Source organism: Salvelinus alpinus, chromosome 26, assembly GCF_045679555.1.
Source record: "Salvelinus alpinus chromosome 26, SLU_Salpinus.1, whole genome shotgun sequence".
Taxonomy (NCBI): Eukaryota; Metazoa; Chordata; class Actinopteri; order Salmoniformes; family Salmonidae; genus Salvelinus; species Salvelinus alpinus.
In genome coordinates, this window is record NC_092111.1 from 21,771,137 (window position 1) to 21,796,970 (window position 25,834).

A 25,834-nucleotide genomic window follows, 5' to 3' on the forward strand; every position below is an offset into this window, starting at 1 on the left:
AAAGAGTAGTAGAATGTAGTTCCAGTAGTTAGCCACACCACTAAATGGCAAAAAAGTACTTAGCTACTGAAAACACTACCTTGATTTGAATTTAGTTCAATTACCACCAAGCTACTGCAAAAATGTTATTAAATCACTAGTTGAACTACATGTACAGTACTTCACTACTCCTCAACACGGCAAGTACTGTAACTTCAAATTGTTATTAAGAGTTATGGAGGATGTTACATGCAATAGTACATCCGGTAAACCTCTGAACATGCAGTTGTGTGTTCTTTGAAAATGTGCCTACCTCTGAAGAAGTTTGAATGCCACTTTAAAAGCAAACCATTTTACCTTGTGGTATATCTGCCAAGTTTACACCCCCTTATTCTGAATCCTGTCTTCAGCTTTACTTCCTTTTCAGTCCTTGTCCAATGCCTTTTATTTTGCTTCTGTATCCTCTTTGTGTTTTCATTGTATATGAATTTGATTGTGAATCAGCTATACATAATCATATTTGTTTGAATGTACAAAAGCAGACTATTAAAAAATATGTAAACTGGCCACTCTACTATAATGATTCTTATCTTGTTGGTAGGGAAAATACATATGGTGCAAGTTTACTACTTTGTAAATCTGTAATAAATATGTTTGAACAGCAATATGTGGATTTTTAGGAAGGATCTAGATACAATAGTTTAATATTTAAACTGTGCAGTGGTTGTTTCAATATACTCAAACTTGTCAATGCCATGAAGATGACTGGTCTAAAGCAGCGTGGGGAAAAATCGATTTGATTGGTCTTCCAACTCGGGAACTCTGCGTCTTTCTAGAGCTCCGACTTTCTGACTTGAAGATCACTGACGTCATGATTTGACCTCATATTTTTCAGAGTTCCCAGTTGTTTTTCACTCGGCATTAGGGTAACAGTGCAGTTGTCAACAGAAACCCAGATGACCTTTCTTTTTTACTGAATATTCTGCACAACCCATTTCTCTGAGATTTAACTCTGCGCCACTCAGGGCGGTCTAAGGTACTGCATCTCAGTGCTAGAGGTGTCACTACAGACCCTGGTTTGATTCCAGGCTGTACCACAACCGGCCGTGATTAGGAGTCCCATAGGGCCGCGCACAATTGGCCAAGGGTGGTTAGGGTTTATCCGGGGTAGGCCGTCATTGTAAATAAGAATTTGTTCTTAACTGACTTGCCTAGTTAAAGGTTAAATACATATTTTTTTACGCTATCTCGAGAGCAGTCTACGTTGAATCTTCAGCAAACTTCAATGAATCGATTGGTGGATGCTTAGAATTTGGCCAATGACCTCGACCTTACAGTATTATATTGGCCAATCAGAGCTTTACAGTGAGTGATTTTGCCACGCCCTGATCCGTCAACCAGTAGTTTTGACAGAGGAGGAACACAAGAAAGGGGTTGCGTGTTGCAAAACAGACAACATTGAGACAAAACTAGCTAGCTATGTTGTGATTGCGCTTTTTTAAGTAAAGTTCGTGGTTTAAGTCGTTTTTGTTCAATATGAAGATGTTTAATTGAGAGTTTTTCGAGAATCCATACTTGTTCGAACACTTAAAAAATGACAAGTAGCAGAAAAGTGCGAAAAATGTAGGTAGCTAAGCAGTTTACTCTCAACTAGACTTTTACAAAAACAAATGTTCCAGCTAACTTTTTGGAGAAAGTTACCAACTTGCTTTGTTATGTCACATTTATATACTTGAGCAAGCCAACGAAAATACTTTCCGGTAACTTGAGTTTTATTCAAGACTACTTTGTATTTTTGGCAAGTTTTTCAACTGGAAGAGTTGCACTGTGGCAATCAACATCATGTCGACAGCATCACCAGCAACCAATTCAACCCAGCAGCAGCAAAAGAGGGTCAAGCGCAGCGGTGACGGCTCCCCAACCATCTCTCCAGCCGGCTGCAGCAACTGCAACACCACCACGATCCGGCTGCAGCCTATTCGTGCCACGGTACCGTACCAGCTCTTGCGTGGAAGTCAGCACAGCCCAACCCGCTCCTGCTCCTCTTCATTCACAGTCGCGAGCAATACAGGACCGACATCGACGTCCGGTTGCAACAGTCCTGGCAGTCCGACGCAGCTGCTGCTCGTGAATCCGGTTGGAAACGGCTCGGTGGAGGGCAGGCTGGTCGCAAGGCAAAGACGATCGCCGCTGGACAGCAAGGGCTCACCTGAGCAGTGTCCGAACTCGCCTGTTTTCAAAGGTGCAGTAGTACCCGCTTGTCCATAATGTATTGCTTCCAAAGCTAAATATGCAATATGTTGCTATAACTAGCAAGCTAATTGGGTCAGATCGGGGGTCTCTGCTAGACGCATCAGCATCACTAGCACGCAAACATTATTTTGCTCAAAATTGTGTGTTTTATAAGCCAATCCAGAAATAGTAAATAACATACCTTACTAACCCTGAAAATGCTGTAATTTATTGCGTATTTCGTATGAATAATTATGGACCCAGTAGCCAAATGTTGTCATGTTCAAATAATGAAATGGCATCAAAGGGATACTTCGAAAGCAGACAAGCATATTAACTGTTGTTTAGGGCTTTCGATGTATGTCTCCGTGGCTATTATATTATTATGGTGATGATGCAGTTACTGTACCGCCAGGCCAGCGCGCGCCAGTTAAGCTAAATACGGGTTACATTTCTAGAATACTGGCAACGGCAACCACATATTGGACATGTTAAAATGATTAACTAAATACCAATCATGATTAGTGTGACGTAGTCATTTATTTCGATATCTTGTTAAATGTACGCTTGTTTGCCGGCGCTAAGGAATGGAAAGAATTACGTAGTTGAGGGAAGGTCTTTCGCTTATGGCAACACTGAGGCCTAGCAGGAGCGAGTGCATTTCGAGACGTTAACACGATAATTATATTGCAAGTGCTGCTCCTGCTCGATGCAAATAAGTTTTTCTAAAGCTGCATTGTTATTTGACACCTTACAGGAGAGTACAATGTACTAAATTTGACAGATAAATACATCCATCTAAGAGGTGAAATGCTATTTTGGAGTGCTATTCTTTCCCAGCACTTATGATTGCATGGATTCTAGAAGAGGTAGAGACAGGGTATTCCAATGCATTTCTCTAGGTACCAGGTCCACAATATGCTGTCTCTATTCACCCTCTTTCAAAATAGGTGACCCCAATAGAATACAGTACCCAGGTGTGCAATGCAAATTCTGCAGGTCGGGTAGTACTGTCTGCTGGTAGTACTACTGCTTTGACAATGGGATACCATGACTCAGACCCCCTAGAAAGCCTTGACCTTTGGCCTTACTCTGTGTCAAGCCAGAGATGATGGATGCAATATGGAGAAGTCACTGGTGACCTCAGATGTTCTGCACATTTTAGGTGCAGGGCATTGGACAGGTGGCCCCATGACTTGGGTTGAATCCCATTCTGCATTGCAGCGCACAGAATGGAAAAGCCCCCCAAAATGAGCCGTCTTATCATACAATCTCATAGAAAGCATATGATATTCTAAAGGCTAGATTTCTCAGATGTAACAGTTTGTCGTCTGTACTGTAGTCATTTTGAATTCGAGGTCAGGTCAAACATGTAGGCTCTAGTCTCCTCCAAATAATGACAAGTGACAACCACATGAAATAGTAATTTGATAATATTAATGTCCTCTGTGTTAGAATGCTGCGCTTGTGCAGTGATTGTTGGCAGCCCTAAGTGCTATGCAGTCATTAGTACTCCTCTATTAACACTATCCTGTTCCTACATTAGCATTGAGGTAGTGCCTTGGGTCCTGTGTGTGTTGGTTATGCAGCTTGCACTAGTCTGCATAAATGTTGTTTGTTTGATAATGGGTGACAGGCAGGTCTGTTAGGAGACAGGCTATTCATTCCTTCCTGCTCACACTCTGGTTGGTCGCTGCTGAAAATGTTCAGGCCATGGTGACATATTCTGACGTTCCATCACATTACCTTTTAAAGTGGCAATATGTAACTTTTTGGGCGACTGACCAAATTCACATAGAAATGTGAGTTATAAGAACTATCATTCTACTTGAAAGCAAGTCTAAGAAGCGGTAGATCTGTTCTATGTGCGTTATTTCTATTCTTCCCGTTTTGTTTTTGTGTCTGTTTTGTACATCAGCTTCAAACATATTTTTTGCTTATGGAAAATATACTTCACAGCTGTTTTAGATGGTACAATGATTTCTTACACTATACTAGCTTATTTTGTTACATAAACGGAAATTAAGCAAACTAGATGTTTACCAACCAGGAAATGGTGGAGCAATTACTGTATAATGCAACTTTAAGCATGATGATGGTGATGTCATCTCTCAGAACCTTAGACTTGGTGAACCCCTGTAGAGTGATGGTCCCACAACATTCTCATTCATCATGACTCAAAAGGCCCTATTAACAAATCACCTTTAGTTGAAATCTAGCTTATATGAACCAGAAATAACAGGAAAGTGTTTAAAACCATCTGTTTGAAGTTGGCTGACACTGTCAGTTCTCTGTTGGAGTAGAGACAAGCCTAACTCTCATTGCTACAGGGGTGTTCTGTTGAGGCATTGATTTTGAGTGGGGGTGTTCTGCAGAGTACATCTGCTGCTTGAATTTCCATAGCATATTGAATCTGGGCTCATATCACATTATGTATAGAAGAATCAATACCTTGTTGTACAAAAGGAGGATTCGTGAGACGAGAAGTGGTGAAGCTGTAAAGTTGTGCCGTTATGGTTACAGGTCTTTAAGCATATTGCTTGTAAAGCAGGCTTATAGAGGACTGCAGGCTGGGAGTGATTTAGAATACGTTACTCTGGCATGAATGGCTTTAATGGTGAAAATGGAACCGTTTTATCTTCAGGTAGGGGGGGTTCTGTGCCATAGAAAATGTCCCCTCATGTCAAGTTATGAACAATGGGACAGTGAATATGTTTACGTAGGTGTTATCTAATATATGTTCCTTTTGACACTTGAAGTCATTAACTACAAGGGATTTCTTGTGAACTCTCTCTAGGTATAACTTCAGAGAGAGAGGGTTGTAAACTATGCTGAAAAGTGTGTGTGTGTGTGACGCATCAGTTAATTAGCCAGTCCTATGCTCTCCTGAAGCTGTAAAACAAAGTCAAGGCAGCTTCCTGTAATAGGCTTGGCATTAAGGGAACACAACACAACAACAACCATCTACTTCCTGATGAAAGTATCCATAATGCAAATCTGTGAGCTACGTCCTATATTAAGCTAGTGCGCTACTTTTGACCAGAGCCACAGGCTTCCAAAATTGCACCTAGTGCACTACTTTTGGACAGCTCTATAGGGATCTGTCATGCAAAGAGCCTGTTCTGCTAGTGACAGTCCTTGTGTGACCCTGTGCTGAACTGTCAGCCACACTTAACGAGAGAGCTATTATGACTGATTAATAGGTGACCTCATCACCTTGAACAGTGAACACAACCGGTCTCTCTTCCAAACTCCAATATGGGTCCATGTTGCCTTTAAATAGTAAGGGGTTGAATGAATGAGTTAGTTGTGCAGATGGAGAGGGATTGTGTATCTTGTGTGAATGCTGTGCATTCAAACTCTGGCAACACAAAGACCGTGGGTTAAATTCCTGCAGGGATCACTTGCACACACTCAAAATATATTCACACACTACTGCAGGTGGCATTGGATAACAGAGTCTGCTAAGTGGCATGTATTGTTATATTATTAAACCCCTTCGTAAATCTTTCAACGCTTTTCGGCTACACAGTGAGAGTGATTTAATCTACAACATTTATTCATTTTGAATCATCCCATACTTTTCTGTCACAACTGTCAAATAAGTGTCCCCTAGTTTCTACATCAAAGGCTAAGCTTACATCTTGGCTAGAGAAGCTTGTATTTTTTTTTTTTTTTTTTTTTTAACCTTTATTTAACCAGGTAGGCAAATTGAGAACACGTTCTCATTTACAATTGCGACCTGGCCAAGATAAAGCAAAGCAGTTCGACACATACAACAACACATAGTTACACATGGAGTAAAACAAACATATAGTCAATGATACAGTGAAAAAAAAACAAGTCTATATACAATGTGAGCAAGTGAGGTGAGATAAGGGAGGTGAAGGCAAACAAATATATGTATAAATAAATAAAAATATAAAAAGGCCATGGTGGCGAAGTAAATACAACACAGCAAGTAAAATAAAAACTAAAAACACTGGAATGGTTGGTTTGCAGTGGAAGAAAGCGGAAAGTAGAGACAGAAATAATGGGGTGCAAAGGAGCAAAATAAATAAATAAATACAGTAGGTAAAGAGGTAGTTGTTTGGGCTAAATTATAGATGGGCTATGTACAGGTGCAGTAATCTATGAGCTGCTCTGACAGCTGGTGCTTAAAGCTAGTGAGGGAGATAAGTGTTTCCAGTTTCAGAGATTTTTGTAGTTCGTTCCAGTCATTGGCAGCAGAGAACTGGAAGGAGAGGCGGCCAAAGGAAGAATTGGTTTTGGGGGTGACCAGAGAGATAAACCTGCTGGAGCGCGTGCTACAGGTAGGTGTTGCTATGGTGACCAGCGAGCTGAGATAAGGGGGGACTTTACCTAGCAGGGTCTTGTAGATGACCTGGAACCAGTGGGTTTGGCGACGAGTATGAAGCGAGGGCCAGCCAACGAGAGTGTACAGGTCGCAGTGGTGGGTAGTATATGGGGCTTTGGTGACAAAACGGATGGCACTGTGATAGACTGCATCCAATTTATTGAGTAGGGTTTTGGAGGCTATTTTGTAAATGACATCACCGAAGTCGAGGATTGGTAGGATGGTCAGTTTTACAAGGGTATGTTTGGCAGCATGAGTGAAGGATGCTTTGTTGCGGAATAGGAAGCCAATTCTAGATTTAACTTTGGATTGGAGATGTTTGATGTGAGTCTGGAAGGAGAGTTTACAGTCTAACCAGACACGTAGGTATTTGTAGTTGTCCACATATTCTAAGTCAGAGCCGTCCAGAGTAGTGATGTTGGACAGGCGGGCAGGTGCAGGCAGCGATCGGTTGAAGAGCATGCATTTAGTTTTACTTGTATTTAAGAGCAATTGGAGGCCACGGAAGGAGAGTTGTATGGCATTGAAGCTCGCCTGGAGGGTTGTTAACACAGTGTCAAAAGAAGGGCCAGAAGTATACAGAATAGTGTCGTCTGCGTAGAGGTGGATCAGAGAATCACCAGCAGCAAGAGCGACATCATTGATGTATACAGAGAAGAGAGTCGGTCCAAGAATTGAACCCTGTGGCACCCCCATGGAGACTGCCAGAGGCCCGGACAACAGACCCTCCGATTTGACACACTGAACTCGATCAGAGAAATAGTTGGTGAACCAGGCGAGGCAATCATTAGAGAAACCAAGGCTGTCGAGTCTGCCGATGAGGATGTGGTGATTGACAGAGTCAAAAGCCTTGGCCAGGTCAATGAATACGGCTGCACAGTATTGTTTCCTATCGATGGCGGTTAAGATATCGTTTATGACCTTGAGCGTGGCTGAGGTGCACCCATGACCAGCTCTGAAACCAGATTGCATAGCGGAGAAGGTATGGTGGGATTCGAAATGGTCGGTAATCTGTTTGTTGACTTGGCTTTCGAAGACCTTAGAAAGGCAGGGTAGGATAGATATAGTTCTGTAGCTGTTAGGGTCAAGAGTGTCCCCCCCTTTGAAGAGGGGGATAACCGCAGCTGCTTTCCAATCTTTGGGAATCTCAGACGACACGAAAGAGAGGTTGAAAAGGCTAGTAATAGGGGTGGCAACAATTTCAGCAGATAGTTTTAGAAAGAAAGGGTCCAGATTATCTAGCCCGGCTGATTTGTAAGGGTCCAGATTTTGCAGCTCTTTTAGAACATCAGCTGACTGTATTTGGGAGAAAGAGAAATGGGGAAGGCTTGGGCGAGTAGCAGAGGGGAGGGCAGTGCTGTTGTCCGGGGTAGGGGTAGCCAGGTGGAAAGCATGGCCAGCCGTAGAAAAATGCTTATTGAAATAATCAATTATAGTGGATTTGTCGGTGGTGACAGTGTTTCCTATCTTCAGAGCAGTTGGAAGCTGGGAGGAGGTGTTCTTATTCTCCATGGACTTTACAGTGTCCCAGAACTTTTTTGAATTTGTGTTGCAGGAAGCAAATTTCTGCTTGAAAAAGCTAGCCTTGGCTTTTCTAACTGCCTGTGTATACTGGTTTCTAGCTTCCCTGAAAAGTTGCATATCACGGGGGCTGTTCGATGCTAATGCAGAACGCCATAGGATGTTTTTCTGTTGGTTAAGGGCAGTCAGGTCAGGAGAGAACCAAGGGCTATATCTGTTCCTGGTTCTAAATTTCTTGAATGGGGCATGCTTATTCAAGATGGTGAGGAAGGCATTTAAAAAAAATGTCCAGGCATCCTCTACTGACGGGATGAGATCAATATCCTTCCAGGATACCTCGGCCAGGTCGATTAGAAAGGCCTGCTCGCTGAAGTGTTTCAGGGAGCGTTTGACAGTGATGAGTGGAGGTCGTTTGACCGCTGACCCATTACGGATGCAGGCAATGAGGCAGTGATCGCTGAGATCTTGGTTGAAAACAGCAGAGGTGTATTTGGAGGGCAAGTTTGTTAGGATGATATCTATGAGGGTACCCGTGTTTACGGAATTGGGGTGGTACCTGGTAGGTTCATTGATAATTTGTGTGAGATTGAGGGCATCAAGCTTAGATTGTAGGGTGGCTGGGGTGTTAAGCATGTTAAAATTTAGGTCGCCTAGCAGCACGAGCTCTGAAGATAGATGGGGGGCAATCAGTTCACATATAGTGTCCAGAGCACAGCTGGGGGCAGAGGGTGGTCTATAGCAGGCGGCAACGGTGAGAGACTTGTTTTTAGAGAGGTGGATTTTTAAAAGTAGAAGTTCAAATTGTTTGGGAACAGACCTGGATAGTAAAACAGAACTCTGCAGGCAATCTTTGCAATAGATTGCAACACCGCCCCCTTTGGCCGTTCTATCTTGTCTGAAAATCTTGTAGTTGGGGATGAAAATGTCTGAATTTTTGGTGGTCTTTCTAAGCCAGGATTCAGACACGGCTAAAACATCCGGGTTGGCAGAGTGTGCTAGAGCAGTGAACAAAACAAACTTAGGGAGGAGGCTTCTAATGTTAACATGCATGAAGCCAAGGCTATTACGGTTACAGAAGTCATCAAAAGAGAGCACCTGGGGAATAGGAGTGGAGCTAGGTACTGCAGGGCCTGGATTCACCTCTACATCACCAGAGGAACAGAGGAGGAGTAGGATAAGGGTACGGCTAAAAGCTATGAGAATTGGTCGTCTAGAACTTCTAGAGCAGAGAGTAAAAGGAAGTTTCTGGGGGCGATAAAATAGCTTAAAGGAATAATGTACAGACAAAGGTATGGTAGGATGTGAATACAGTGGAGGTAAACCTAGGTATTGAGTGATGATGAGAGAGATATTGTCTCTAGAAACATCATTGAAACCAGGTGATGTCATCGCATATGTGGGTGGTGGAACTGTGAGGTTGGATATGGTATAGTGAGCAGGGCTAGAGGCTCTACAGTGAAATAAGCCAATAAACACTAACCAGAACAGCAATGGACAAGGCATATTTACATTAAGGAGAGGCATGCTTAATCGAGTGATCAATAAGGGTCCAGTGAGTAGAGGTTGGTTGGGGTCACGGCGATCCAGACAGCTGGCCGGGTAGATGGCTATCGGTAGCAAGATAGCATAGTATGGAAGTCTATTTGTAGATACCTCGTGCGTTTCCGTCGGTAGGTTAGTGGGCTTCCGTGTGGTAGAGGGGATCAATCCAAATTGGCAAAATAGATATAGTGACCCAAGAAAAAAATATAATAAATAAATAAATAATAATAATAATTGTCCGATATACTTATTCAGATAGCAGCCGATAAGACAGCTAACGGTTAGCGGGCCCCAGATGAGCGTTCAGGTAACGTCGGGACGGAGGTGCCAGTTGGATAACTCCCTCGGGCAGATAACGTCGGCAGTCAGTCGTGAAGGCCCGGTGGTGCTCCGTATCTGCAGCAACAACAAAACAAAAAAAAACGGGTCCGGATAGGTGACTGTAGCCCAGGAATGGCTGATGGAACTCCTCAGCTGGCTAGCTCCGGAATGATTTGAGTTTGCTCCGGGATCGACGTAAGCCAATAGTCACACGGTTTGCAGCTAGCTAGCTGCAAATGTCCAGAGCCTGCGGCTGAAATCCGGGGAAACTGAGAGAAAAAAAGTCCCGGAATGCTCCGGTCCGAGTCGCGTTGCACAAAAGTGCCGGTAGATTATCGAGCTAAAGGAATAGCTGATGACCACAAAACGTGGGCAGCTGAAACACCAACGCTAGCCAGCAGACCGGCTAATTTCTGGGCAGCTACAGATTAGCTTCTGGCTAGCTATCGGATAGCTTCTGGTTAGCTTTCTGGCTAGCTTCTGAATTAGCCCCTGGCTAGCTTCCACGGTGGATTTTCAGATTTGAGGTAAATAATACTTTTTTGTAATTGGTGAAGCGGGTTGCAGGAAAGCTTTTGCAGGAAAGCTTTTGTAGTTGAGTTCTTGGATAATAAAATATATAAAAGATATGCGAAGAAAGGTGTAAATATATATATATACAGGACACGACAATACGAAACAGAAATGACGTCTGAACTGCTAAGCCATCTTGGAACTTATCTGCGACCAGACCCAAATGTTAGGCTATTTCAACTTATTCTTTCCATTGTTTACATTTAGAATTTTTGGTCTGGCTGGAAATCATTGAAATTTACGGAAAGCATATGCACACAGGGCATTGTTCCAAAGTTGGGAATATGTGTTTTTCGTATTTTGTATTTTTTGATGGCATGATGATGGGAGCTCTCAATGTAGAGGCAGGAAGTTCTGTTTCCAAAATAGTAGTTTAGCTGAGTTTAGCTTCTTATCCAGAGCCACTGATTTTATAGTTTGTTTGTATGTATAGGCCAGAGATCGGCAATCATTTCCAAGTATCATCAAAGCTTTATTTCAGAAGTAATCTTGGCCAGTTTCATTGAGTCATTCAATGTTTAGGTTAGTTGTTGTTTTAGTCACATTATTATGTTAGTGGTCACATAATGTGAACCTGTGAATGGTCATACTGTAGTCAATATGCTATAGAAATGGAGGCCATAACCATATTAGGGTTATTAAATGACCTGAGACTGATGGTTGTTGCATGGTTTAGCTGTTGTTTCTGTAACCTAGGCCTAAACCTGTGACATGTTCCTGTTAGGATAGGTGTTCCATATGTAAGGCGTTCTGTCAAACATTGTTCTGGTGTGATGTGGGAGAGTTTCTCTGTCAGTTAACACCGTTCCTTTCTCTGTTTGTTCCCCTGGTAAGTGCCATCGATCACCTTCATCTAAATCATTTAGTGTGTATTTGATTCATAGTTGGTCCATGCCTCACCATTGTTCAGCAGCTTAGGGTTAACTGGAAGGTTGCACTGTGCATTTATGTGTGTGTCAAAGGCTATGGTATGGCAATTTGTGTTCGCCTATGGCCTGGGGAGAAAGTGTGTTGGGCTTAGAACAGTCTTTGTAACTGTCATGGCTTCATTTAGTTGTAAGCCCTGATTAGCACTGTATTTTATTTTAAATCATTACTTATAGTAGGCCTATTTTATATAGTATCGTGTTCTACATTTTCCAGCACTGTTTAACTATTATTTTGAAAACTGACTGCAGGTTGGCCTAGCATGGGAACCAAACAGATTTGACTACATTTCTATTGTGAGAGCAGCGTTCAGTCTGGTTGGCTCTCTTTCCTTCATTAAATTCTCTACTTCTAGGCCAAACCTTGTGAAACCTGACCGTAACCGTTGGCTTTATTTTGATAAGATCCCCTGAAGAGCTCAGTTTATATGTTTAGTCTTTATCTGACTAGTGCCATTGGTTTTCTAACCTTCCGCATGACAGTGTGTCACACTGCCTAGCTTTGAAGAACATTTGCATATATATCCATTCCTTTACAGTCCTCCCCCCCCCCCCCCCCCCCCTTGTGTGTTAGGGATTTACACATCGTTGTATCAGATATTATCAAACTGCTGTTTGATTTTCTCGTTCCCTAATGTTGATATTAATGCTTGTATAGCCAACTATGACAAAATACAGGACGTGTTTTAGACAACATGTATCTGACAGATGTTTTCAGCTCTCTAGGCTCTTTCTGGTAACATGTCTTAGTTCTGTATAGCGTTTTCCCTATACCATGTCACTTTTTGGAAAAGGTCAAACCTTGTTCTGAGCTGGACTGAAAGAACTCTCCTAAGGTTGTTGGTGCAGTTTGTTTGTCATTGAATGCCTACGTAACACAAAGGCCTAGGCATGAGGAGGCACATACAAACTCATGTTTATACACACAGACACACAAAGACACATGCAAGCAATGTGCTGTGATGGTGCCAGTGGACTGCTCCGTGACAGCTCCTGGCAGAGTCATGCTCATCTCACTCTCATCTGGTCTCAGGAACGTGGGGGAAAAACTGAGGGAAATGTGTCTGTGCCAGGAGGCAGACACCTAATGCTGTAGGCCTATAGGAGTAGAAGAGGCCTGTCCAGTAGACCTAATGTTGTGGGCCTGCTAGTAGGGCTGGGCGATATGGACAAAATATCACAATATGGTATTTAAAAAAATAAAAAAAATGTTTTTGATTAATAAAAGTTCTACATTTGCTTTATGAGTAGTGCGTGATCCTAGGGTGGCAACACACACATATATATATATATATATATATATATATATATATATATATATATATATATATATATATATATATATATATATATATATATATGATTTAAATGGGTCTTTCTCCTTTCTGATTGTTTTATACTGTTCAATTCAACTTTAACCTAAAATAAAATAATTTCCTGAATTTGCATCAATTTCTGCATTTCCTGCACTCATTTGAGATAATTTCCACACTGCCACGATATGGGCAAAAATACTAGGCCTTATTTTTAACCAAATGCTGCAATTGCGATTTAGATCAAAACACTTGGGTGAACTTATGGAAATATAATGTATTTTCTATAGTTAGAATATATATTTAATAATAATAATAATAAATACCTTTGAATGCTGTGTTTGACATGACAACAAATTAAAATGCCATGGACGAGTTATTGTGACAGGGCTGGGTGGTATACCGTATTTTACTATACCGGAATTGATGCACGAACCGGTTTGGGTTTTTACTTTTCCTTCTATAACGGTTTGTTAAATATGATCTGCCATGTGTAACGTCCATTTGTATAGTTTACTCCACTACTTGAGTCATCCCTCTCCGCTCTCTCTCTCTCCATGCCGCTTTCCACACAGATCTAGTCCCACCCTCTGTCACTCAAGGAGTATTTGTTGTTGCTTGACCACAAGACACTTTCGTTCAGTCTGCATGGTCAGTGCAGCACATGCAACAATGTTGATGACAACGATGTTATTTCCACTTTGATCTTAATATAAATACACAAGCGTTCTATAATTACAAGATTAGTTTGTGTTTCTTACATCTGCAAACAGCTAGTTTGTATTTTCTTAGCAAGTTAAGTTAAATCGTATTAGCCACTAATGCTAATATCTAATTAGCTAACTAGCTAATAAATGTACTGAGTCAGAGAAAACATAGCTAGCTAATACAGCCTGATACCAGTGCTAGTGGAGGCCTAAATCAACATGTTGTTTGTGCAACCATATCTTCTAAATCAAAGAGGAATAAGCGAAGCATGAATATGTTGGCTACATGAATAAAGATTTCATGTAGCCAAAGATTATAGGGTCCCTTAGGAAACACTGAACATCGCTTTGGTTCCTCAGCCCTAGGAGAAGCCTGCACATCTCGGTGGAACACTCGATCCGTTTTGAGCCCAGACCTGTTCCACCTAGCCTCATCATGAGCAATAATCTCCTATGTGTCACAGTGTAACTAGGCTAACCGTTACAGACACAGCCTGGGGCTGTAGAGCTGGTGTGAGGAAGGCCTACACTCTTAGCACCCTTATTCTCTATCTAGAACCGGCTGTCCACATAGGAGAACCCTTTGAACTAGTGTTGTCACGATACCAACATTTTTCTAATGTTACCAGGTCAAGTATCACGATACCAAGTAGTATCGCGATACCAGAATTCTGAGTGGCCTGACGTCCTGTTTGCCTTGTCCCACCGACGCTTGTTCCTGTTTTCTAAATGTTATGCGCATGTGCTACACAAAACAACCTGTCACTGATATTTACACTCAATATATACTCAATATATACTCAATACAACACATATTGAATTTAACTTTACACTGCATAATAGATACTGCATAGAATGGCTGATTTGCTCCTATTTGCAAAGGCCTACCTGTGATCTGGATGGAATGGGAGGGAGGAATATGCTGTACATGCAGAATGATCTGTATCTCATTGTGGCAGTAAGGGGAAAACACTGCATGAAACATTCTTTACTCTTCAGTAAGCGCGTGCACACACACACACTCTACCACCATTCCTCACAGATTCTCTCTCCCTCCCTCTCATAAACACACACACCATACTCTCTCTCTCTCCCACAAACACACGGCTCCCAACTTTAAAAACGTTAGGCACCAAACAAAATTTAAGGAGCACCAGAAATAAATTCATGTTTGGTATAGTTTCGGCCTACATTATGCCTATATGAATCCTACCCTTTGATGCACATCTCATGAGTAGCAGACCCTTTTCCTTTCTTCCTGGGCCAATGAAATTTGCCTAGACCTACTGTCAAGTTACCAGGTTGTTAGCTAGCTAGGTAAGATGACTGAACAACGTTGTTTGTTATCAAACCAATAACTAGTGGCCCGGGATTAATTTAAAACAACTCGTGACATGGTTTGTGAATTTATATCAAATGGAAGAAAAAAGGTATCTCTGGTCATATGAGTCATTTTTTTAAATCGTTTTGAGCTAGACAAGTTGTTTTCTTTGCTGTAAACAATCCTGTTGCAAAGCTGTTTTTCCTCTCTGGCACTGATGAGTGACAGCAAACTTGCAAAGCCTACTCAGACTGCCCTGTGCTCGTATACCAGTGAGGAAATACACAATGCATCAAACTTTGCTCACTCTGCTCCAATGTACAAAATGTAACAGAAGACTCATCAGGGACTACATCCCCACGTGCCATCACGGTTCAATTCTGATTTAAAAACTGATATAGGAATAGATGTGCATGAGGAGTGGAAGGAGAGAAGCAGGTGAGTGATGGAGGGATAGGTGTACAGGAGGAGTGGAAAGAGAGAAGCAGGTGAGTGATGGAGAAATAGATGTGCAGTAGAAGGAGAGAAGCAGGTGAGTGGAGGAATAGATGTGCAGGAGGAGTGGAAGGAGAGAAGCAGGTGAGGGATGGAGGAATAGATGTGCAGGAAGAGTATCCTGGCTGGTTGCATCACTGCCTGGTACGGCAACTGCTCAGGCTCTGACCGCAAGGCACTACAGAGGGTAGTGCGTACGCCTCAGTACATCACTGGGGCTAAGCTTCTTGCCATCCAGGACCTCTATACCAGGCGGTGTCAGAGGAAGGCCCTAAAAATTGTCAAAGACTTCAGCTACCCTAGTCATAGACTGTTTTCTCTACTACCGCATGACAAGCGGTACCGGAGCACCAAGTCAAGGACCAAAAGGCTTCTCAACAGTTTTTACCCCCAATCCATAAGACTCCTGAACAAGTAATCAAATGGCTACCAGGACTATTTGCATTGTGTGCCCTCCCCTCTCTCCCCCAACCCCTCTTTTACGCTGCTGCTACTCTCTGTTTATCATATATGCATAGTCACTTTAACTATACATTCATGTACATACTACCTCAATTAGCCCGACCAACCGGTGTCCCGCACTTTGGCTACCCGGGCTATCTGCATTGTGTCCTGCAAACCCTTCTTTTATGCTACTGCTACTCTCTGTTTATCATATATGCATAGTCACTTTAACCATACCTACATGTACATACTACCTCAATCAGCCCAACTAACCGGTGCCTGTATATAGCCTCTACTGTCCATAGCCTTGACTGTTATTTTTCACTGTCCTTTTCCTTTTTTATTTTACTTACTTATTGTTCACCTAATATTTTTTTGGGGGGGGAAATTGCACTGTTGGTTAGAGCCTGTAAGTAAGCATTTCACTACAAGGTTACCTGTTGTATTCGGTGCATGTGACAAATAAACTTTGATTTGAGTAGCAGATGAGAAGCAGGTGAGCGATAGCTGGTAGGGGATACAGCTGGCTGATTACAGCTGCCACGTGATATGTGCATAAAAGTGAAGTGGACATTATTGGACCGGCACATACAGTGCATTAGGGAAGGGGTCTGAATACTTTCCGATCTCCACATTTTTTTACGTTACAGCCTTATTCTAAAATGGATTTAATACATTTTTCCCCCTCATCAATCTACACACAATACCCCATAATGACAAAGCAACATTGTTTTTGCAAATTTATAAAAAATGAAAAACAAATCTTATTTACATAAGTATTCAGACCTTTTGCTATAAGCCTCAACATTTTGCTCAGGTGCATCCTGTTTCCATTGATCATCCATTGATCCACCTGTGGTAAATTCTATTGATTGGACATGATTTGGAAAGGCACACACCTGTCTGTATAAGGTCCCACAGTTGACAGTGGATGTCAGAGTGAAAACCAAGAACACAGTGGCCTCCATCATTCTTAAATTGAAGAAGTTTGGATCCACCAAGACTCTTCGTAGAGCTGGCCACCCGGCCAAACTGAGCAATCGGGGGATAAGGGCCTTGGTCAGGGAGGTGACCAAGAACTCGATGGTCACTCTGACAGAGCTCCAGAGTTCCTCTGTGGAGATGGGAGAACCTTCCAGAAGGACAACCGTCTTTGCAGCACTCCACCAATCAGGCCTTTATGGTAGAGTGGCCAAAAGGAAGCCACTCCTCAGTAAAAGGCACATGACAGCCTACTTGGAGTTTGCCAAAAGGCACCTAAAGGACTCTGACCATGAGAAACAAGATTCTCTGGTCTGATGAAACTGAAATTGAACTCTTTGGCCTGAATGCCAAGCATCACGTCTGGAGGAAACCTGGCATCTCTATGGTGGAATCATCATGCTGTGGGGAAGTTCAGAGGCAGGGACTGGGAGACTAGTCAAGATCGAGGGAAAGATGAATGGAGAAAAGTACAGAGAGATCCTTTGATGAAAACCTGCTCAGGACCTTAGACTGTGGCGAAGGTTCATCTTCCAACAGGACAACACCCCTAAGCACACAGCCAAGACAACGCAGGAGTGGCTTTGGGACAAATCTCTGAATGTCCTTGAGTGGCCCAGCCAGAGCCCGGACTTGAACCCGATCGAACATCTCTGGAGAGAACTGAAAATTGCTGTGCAGCGATGCTCCCCATCCAACCGGACAGAGCTTGAGAGTATCTGCAGAGAAGAATGGGAGAAACTCCCCAAATACAGGTGTGTCAAGCTTGTAGCGTCATACCTAAAAAGACTCAAGGGAGTGTGTAATCGCTGCCAAAGGTGCTTCAACAAAGTACTGAGTAAAGGGTCTGAATACTTATGTAAATGTGCTATTTCAGGTTTTTTATTTTTCCATAAACCTGTTTTTGCTTTGTCATTATGGGGTATTGTGTGTAGATTGAGGGGGAAACTATTTAGTCCATTTTAGGATAAGACTGTAACGTAACAAAAGGTCTGAATACTTTCCGAATGCACTGTACAAGAGATAGTTGCTGTTGCTTACATTTTTTAACAATGTATAAACAACTGACTTTAGAAACATTTTATAAGAGGCGTCAGCTGGTTATTTTAGATCTGAGAAATTTGGTCGTATTATATGAAACTACTATGGTATTGTAAGATTTGGGTATCATAAAAACTGAGTTTCAAAATTTTGCATGTGATATGGGTCTCTTGCGAAATGGATATTACACGTCAAAATTGTGATTTTTGAATGTGAATTAGATACATTTTGCAGCCCTAGTGTTAAAATGCAACAATTCTAAAGCTTCCCAGTGCTTTTTGTGTTTAGTCTGAAAAAGACTTGAAGCCAGACATGCTGATTTAGCTTTCTGAGATGAAACACAAGCAGCATCTTTCAAAAAGACCTCAGCATATTATTTCCTCTTTCTTACTTCCTGTTCTTCTTCAGACCTCAGCTGTGTCAGGTCGGCAAACTGCTGCTTGACAGTGTGTCAGATCACAGCCACGGCCTTATTATTACCTCTCTCAGAATGTAGTAGTGTTTACCTGTAATCCAGTGGATTTGCCCCAGGTGACCCTGCCCAGTACCTTTGTCAGTGGGCTTTGATCCCACTAAGGCCTACAGGGCTTGTCAGTCACCGCAGGGTAAGGGAGCCCGCTGCCCTAAGTCCACCTAGTACACTTGAGGACACCACTGGTGTCCTTGAGTCTTTTGAAAAATGTCAAATGCTTCACTCAAATCCTGCGATCATAGCCATACATTGAGGTTTTGTAGCACAGGAAAAAAAGATCAACATTTACTCAATAGTTCCCAGTTCTGAGGGACTTCAGCATAGATCAAGTCCTCCATAAATCAGAGGTGTTACGGTACACAGCACAAGTCTGATTCATTTCATACTGGAATGTTGTTCTTAGAAACCTGGCCTGTTTGGTCAACTTTGCTAAATGCCTTATATATTAGCTAGCACCTTGTGAGTTGAAGCCTTTTGCTTTTTAAAATTCTAGCCCCATACAAGGCCACAGGGTTAGGAGGGTGTAAATATTGTTGTTTCTATCTTATGCGAACACACACACCAGAGAGTGTTGCTAGAACAAGCACACAACCCTTGACCCAGATCCTCGGGTATGTGTGAGGTATTTTTATCAGGTTTTGCCTCACCGTGAGGGAGCACAGGCTGGGCTGCTCTCGGCTGCTCCAAGGGTAACCAAGTCAACCTGCAGTCTCTGAAAACAACACCATGACGTTGTCTCAGTCTGCATCCTCACATATTGCCTCTAGAACAGAGATTGTGGGGATTGCTTCTGACTGTACAGAATGTGAAGGTGGATTGGCATAGTAATCTGATCAGTTGTTAATAGATTATAAACACAAAGTATTGGACTAGGTCAGGCATTGCCTTTTGAGAGCCTCCTCAATTAAAATGTGTCTCCCCCCTCCCACTCCAGTAGAGTGGTCCAAACCCCAGCAGCAGGTGCGTAACTCAGGAGCCATCCGGCGGACTTCCTCCCTGGGTACCATCACCGGCCCCTACCTCACTGGCCAGTGGACTCGCGACCACCATGTGCACTACCCCTCATGCATGAAAGATAAATCGACTCAGGTAGGTGCCCCTTCACTTCCTGTCCCCTATGTTTCATGTTTTATTGGGTCCCCCCTGCTGAGATTAATGAATGAATGAATGTACACTATGCTTTGTGCATTAAAGAGAAATCCACTCAGGTAGGGGCCTCCTCACTTCCTGTCCCCCTACCCTTCATGTGTCACGCTTTGTTCGGTCCTCCGACAGAGATGAATGCAAGTGGCATTTATTCAACAAGAAAGAACTGATGATATTCCAGCTAGAAGAAACTAGATGTATAGATGGCTCTGGTTAGCGCTGGTTTATTGATAGCTCTGATTAGCGCTGGTTTATTGATAGCTCTGATTAGCTCTGGTTTATTGATAGCTCTGGTTAGCTCAGGTTTATTGATAGGTCTGGTTAGCGCTGGTTTATTGATAGCTCTGGTTAGCTCAGGTTTATTGATAGGTCTGGTTAGCGCTGGTTTATTGATAGCTCTGGTTTATTGATAGCTCTGGTTTATTGATAGCTCTGGTTAGCTCTGGTTTATTGATAGCTCTGGTTTATCGATAGCTCTGGTTAGCTCAGGTTTATTGATAGGTCTGGTTAGCGCTGGTTTATTGATAGCTCTGGTTTATTATTAGCTCTGGTTTATTGATAGCTCTGATTAGCTCTGGTTTATTGATAGCTCTGGTTTATTGATAGCTGTGGTTAGCTCTGGTTTATTGTAAGCTCTGGTTAGCTCTGGTTTATTAATAGCTCTGGTTTATTGATAGCTCTGGTTAGCACTGGTTTATTGATAGCTCTGATTAGCGCTGGTTTATTGATAGCTCTGGTTTATTGATAGCTCTGATTAGCGCTGGTTTATTGATAGCTCTGGTTTATTAATAGCTCTGGTTAGCTCTGGTTTATTGATAGCTCTGGTTTATTGATAGCTCTGGTTAGCTCTGGTTTATTGATAGCTCTGGTTTATTGATAGCTCTGATTAGCTCTGGTTTATTGATAGCTCTGGTTAGCTCTGGTTTAGCTCTGGTTTTGATAGCTCTGGTTTATCGATAGCTCTGGTTTATTGATAGCTGTGGTTAGCTCTGGTTTATTGTAAGCTCTGGTTAGCTCTGGTTTATTAATAGCTCTGGTTTATTGATAGCTCTGGTTAGCACTGGTTTATTGATAGCTCTGGTTTATTGATAGGTCTGGTTAGCGCTAGTTTATTGATAGCTCTGGTTTATTGATAGCTCTGGTTAGCTCTGGTTTATTGATAGCTCTGGTTTATTATTAGCTCTGGTTTATTGATAGCTCTGGTTAGCTCTGGTTTATTGATAGCTCTGGTTAGCTCTGGTTTATTGATAACTCTTTATTGATAGCTCTGATTAGCTCTGGTTTATTGATAGCTCTGGTTAGCTCTGGTTTATCGATAGCTCTGATTAGCTCTGGTTTATTGATATCTGTGGTTAGCTCTGGTTTATTGTAAGCTCTGGTTAGCTCTGGTTTATTAATAGCTCTGGTTTATTGATAGCTCTGGTTAGCTCTGGTTTATTGATAGCTCTGGTTTAGCTCTGGTTTATTGATAGCTCTGGTTAGCTCTGGTTTATTGGTAGCTCTGGTTTATTGGTAGCTCTGGTTTATTGATAGCTCTGGTTTATTGATAGCTCTGGTTTATTCATAGCTCTGGTTTATTGATAGCTCTGATTAGCTCTGGTTTATTGTTAGCTCTAGTTTATTGATAGCTCTGGTTTAGCTCTGGTTTATTGATAGCTCTGGTTTATTGATTGCTCTGGTTAGCTCTGGTTTATTGATAGCTCTGGTTTATTGATAGCTCTGATTTAGCTCTGGGTCATTGATAGCTCTGGTTTATTAATAGCTCTGGTTTATTGATAGCTCTGGTTAGCTCTGGTTTATTGATTGTTCTGGTTTATTGATAGCTCTGGTTAACTCTGGTTTATTGATAGCTCTGGTTTATTGATAGCTCTGGTTTATTGATAGCTCTGGTTTATTGTTAGCTCTGGTTAGCTCTGGTTTATTGATAGCTCTGGTTTATTGTTAGCTCTAGTTTATTGATAGCTCTGGTTAGCTCTGGTTTATTGATAGATCTGGTTTATTGTTAGCTCTGATTTATTGATAGCTCTGGTTAGCTCTGGTTTATTGTTAGCTCTGGTCTATTGATAGCTCTGGTCTATTGATAGCTCTGGTCTATTGATAGCTCTGGTTCATTGATAGCTCTGGTTTATTGATAGCTCTGGTTTATTGATAGCTCTGATTAGCTCTGGTTTATTGATAGCTCTGGTTAGCTCTGGTTTATTGTTAGCTCTAGTTTATTGATAGCTCTGGTTTAGCTCTGGTTTATTGATAGCTCTGGTTTATTGATTGTTCTGGTTAGCTCTGGTTTATTGATAGCTCTGGTTTATTGATAGCTCTGGTTTATTGATAGCTCTGATTAGCTCTGGTTCATTGATAGCTCTGGTTTATTAATAGCTCTGGTTTATTGATAGCTCTGGTTAGCTCTGGTTTATTGATTGCTCTGGTTTATTGATAGCTCTGGTTAACTCTGGTTTATTGATAGCTCTGGTTTATTGTTAGCTCTGGTTAGCTCTGGTTTATTGTTAGCTCTGGTTTATTGATAGCTCTGGTTTATTGTTAGCTCTAGTTTATTGATAGCTCTGGTTAGCTCTAGTTTATTGATAGCTCTGGTTAGCTCTGGTTTATTGATAGCTCTGGTTTATTGTTTGCTCTGATTTATTGATTGCTCTGGTTAGCTCTGGTTTATTGTTAGCTCTGGTTAGCTCTTTATTGTTAGCTCTGGTTTATTGTTAGCTCTGGTCTATTGATAGCTCTGGTTTATTGATAGCTCTGGTTTATTAATAACTCTGGTTTATTGATAGCTCTGGTTTATTGATAGCTCTGATTAGCTCTGGTTTATTGATAGCTCTGGGTAGCTCTGGTTTATTGTTAGCTCTAGTTTATTGATAGCTCTGGTTTAGCTCTGGTTTATTGATAGCTCTGGTTTATTGATTGCTCTGGTTAGCTCTGGTTTATTGATAGCTCTGGTTTATTGATTGCTCTGGTTAGCTCTGGTTTATTGATAGCTCTGGTTAACTCTGGTTTATTGATAGCTCTGGTTAGCTCTGGTTTATTTTTAGCTCTGGTTTATTGATAGCTCTGGTTTATTGTTAGCTCTAGATTATTGATAGCTCTGGTTAGCTCTGGTTTATTGATAGCTCTGGTTAGCTCTGGTTTATTGATAGCTCTGATTTATTGATAGCTCTGGTTAGCTCTGGTTTATTGTTAGCTCTGGTTAGCTCTTTATTGTTAGCTCCGGTTTAATGTTAGCTCTGGTTTATTGATAACTCTGGTTAGCTCTGGTTTATTGATAGCTCTGGTTTATTGATAGCTCTGGTTAGTTCTGGTTTATTGATAGCTCTGGTTTATTGATAGCTGTGGTTTATTGATAGCTCTGGTTAGCTCTGGTTTATTGTTAGCTCTAGTTTATTGATAGCTCTGGTTTAGCTCTGGTTTATTGATAGCTCTGGTTTATTGATAGCTCTGGTTTATTGATAGCTCTGGTTTATTGATAGCTCTGGTTTATTGATAGCTCTGGTTAGCCTTGTTTATTGATAGCTCTGATTTATTCATAGCTCTGGTTAGCTCTTGTTTATTGATAGCTCTGGTTTATTGATAGCTCTGGTTTATTGATAGCTCTGGTTTGTTAGCTCTGGTTTGTTATTGATAGCTCTGATTAGCTCTGGTTTATTGATAGCTCTGGTTAGCTCTTGTTTATTGATAGCTCTGGTTTATTGATGGCTCTGGTTAGCTCTGGTTTATTGATAGCTCTGGTTTATTGATAGCTCTGGTTTATTGATAGTTCTGGTTTATTGATAGCTCTTGTTTATTGATAGCTCTGATTAGCTCTAGTTTTTTGTTAGCTCTAGTTTATAAATAGCTCTAGTTTATTGATAGCTCTGGTTTACTGATAGCTCTGGTTAGCTCTGGTTTATTGATAGCTGTGGTTTATTGATTGCTCTGGTTTATTGATAGCTCTGATTAGCTCTAGTTTATTGATAGCTCTGGTTTATTGATTGCTCTGGTTTAGTGATTGCTCTGGTTTAGTGATTGCTCTGGTTTAGTGATTGCTCTGGTTTAGTGATAGCTCTGGTTAGCTCTGGTTTATTGATAGCTCTGGTTTATTGATAGCTCTGGTTTATTGATAGCTCTGATTAGCTCTGGTTTATTGATAGCTCTGGTTTATTGACTGCTCTGGTTCATTGACTGCTCTGGTTTATTGTTAGCTCTGGTTTATTGATAGCTCTGGTTAGCTCTGGTTTATTGATAGCTCTGGTTTATTGATAGCTCTGGTTTATTGATAGCTCTGGTTTATTGATAGCTCTGGTTTATTGATAGCTCTGGTTAATTGATAGCTCTGATTAGCTCTGGTTTATTGATAGCTCTGGTTTGTTAGCTCTGGTTAATTGATTAGCTCTGGTTTATTGATAGCTCTGGTTTATTGATAGCTCTGATTTAGCTCTGGTTTATTGATAGCTCTGGTTTATTGATAGCTCTGATTTAGCTCTGGTTTATTGATAGCTCTGGTTTATTGATAGCTCTGATTTAGCTCTGGTTTATTGATAGCTCTGGTTTATTGATAGCTCTGATTTAGCTCTGGTTTATTGATAGCTCTGGTTTGTTAGCTCTGGTTAATTGATAGCTCTGGTTTATTGATAGCTCTGATTTAGCTCTGGTTTATTGATAGCTCTGGTTTATTGCTAGCTCTGATTTAGCTCTGGTTTATTGATAGCTCTGGTTAGCTCTGGTTTATTGATAGCTCTGGTTACCTCTGGTTTGCTGATCTGCAAAGCATGCTTGTTTTGAACTAGTATGCTGAGGTGAAGGACAGGTGCTACAGATGTACGATCTTAATTTTACGTATATTGTCACAGCAAAATAATCCTGCATCAACAGGATTTGAACATTTAGACCATAATGTTTCTTGATCTGTGGTTAGGCTGTTAGCTGGCCGGAGAATTCTCAGCAACAAATTTGATCAAATGAAGTGGCTGTGTACTGCGCTGCATCACCAGAGGGAAGTGGGCTCTTTCAAGTTACTGGTGGCAATCCAGATTGTACACTACTCAGTCACTGATTCACTTACCCACACAGATATGAGTTAGCCTCTGTTGTCCTCTTTCACAGGTCTACACACCCTGTTTCCGCCAGTCACTTTGACGTTTACCACCTACGCATCTGCGGGCCTGTCTAGCCTTGCTATAGATTAACCAGTATTAAATGCCTGGCTTTTTTTGTATTGACCAAGTAGGCCCTAGGTGTCATGGAAGCACAAAGGTGTCATTGTGGAGAACATGTGAGCTCCTGTCTGTCTGAGTGACACATGGCTTCTGCTTGTCAGATGAAGTCAACTGTTTGTACAGAGCCATGTTGCTGCCAGTCCAGCTGCGGCTGGAATTTTCCCTTCCTCCTCCATGTCTTTCTCCTCCTCCTGCTTTTCTTTCTCCTTCTTCCCCTCCTCACCCTTTCCTCGTTCTATTCTGTAATTCTCAGCCATTGGGTCTGTGAACTGGAATTTTTTTCCTCCTCCCCTTCTTCTTCCTGGTCCTATTCTGTATAGTGATGTGACCTGCATCACCCACCCCATCCTTCCAGGTTATGACAGACATGCCCAAACACATAGCACTAAGATTATACCGAGAGCAATAAGTAGAAGTGTGTGGAAGATTGATTGTGCAGGCTAGGTAGTGTACTGGGCCAGTTCCTCTGACCTAGGTTAAACCTACTTCCCAACTGGACGAAAAGGCCTTTTAATGGACATTCTGCTTTCTGCGTTGAACATGATTGTACAGTGTCAGCCCAATATTCTGGATCCCTCAAACTGGTCATTAAAGGGGTAGATTTGGCCTTTAGTTGATCCTTTCTGCTCTGGGTCTAGTGCAGTCAGTGGTGGAAAAAGTACCCAATTGTCATACTTGAGTAAAATAAAATGAGTGAAAGTCACACAGTAAAATACTACTTAAATAACAGTCTAAAAGTATTTGGTATGAGATATACTTAATTATCAGAAGTAAAAGTACAAATCATTTTAAATTCCTTATATTAAGCAAACCAGATGGCCCCATTTTCTTATTTATTGAATTTATGGAAAGCCAGGGGCACACTCCAACACTCTTCATTTACAAATGAAGTCCGCTAAACACATATGTTTATAAGCGTGTGAATTGGACCATTTTCCTGTCCTTCTAAGCATTCTAAACATAACAAGTACTTTTGGGTGTCGGGGAAAATGTATGGAGTAAAAAGTAAATGATTGATTTAAGGATTGTAGTAAAATATAAATGGTCAAAAATATAAATAGTGAAGTACTGATAGCCCCAACAACTACTGAAGTAGTACTTTAAAGTCGTTTTACTTAAGGACTTTACACCACTGAGTGCAGTAGCCAGTCTCAGTGAGAGCGAGCTAGCAGGGTTATGACACCACCGCAGCCAGTGCCAGTTAGAGTCGGAGATGACATCCCATTATTTGTATTTATTATGGTTCCCCATTTAACTGCTGTCAA

The 25,834-nt window shown here is 41.6% G+C and overlaps 1 protein-coding gene across 4 annotated transcripts in view; it reads left to right on the forward strand.

The window, feature by feature from the left end:
* The first annotated feature begins 1,229 nt into the window (after positions 1–1,229).
* The window catches only part of LOC139554923 (glucocorticoid-induced transcript 1 protein-like), a 49,978-nt gene continuing 25,373 nt past the window's right edge, over positions 1,230–25,834 (forward strand). The window contains exons 1-2 of one of the 4 annotated variants that reach the window (XM_071368205.1): positions 1,230–2,221; positions 19,163–19,314. In XM_071368205.1, the coding sequence (XP_071224306.1) occupies positions 1,822–2,221; positions 19,163–19,314 (552 nt within the window). In that variant the 5' untranslated portion in view covers positions 1,230–1,821. Of the gene's footprint in view, positions 2,222–19,159; positions 19,315–25,834 lie in introns of all 4 variants that reach the window. The other 3 variants (XM_071368202.1, XM_071368201.1, XM_071368204.1) reach the window with 3 other exon arrangements.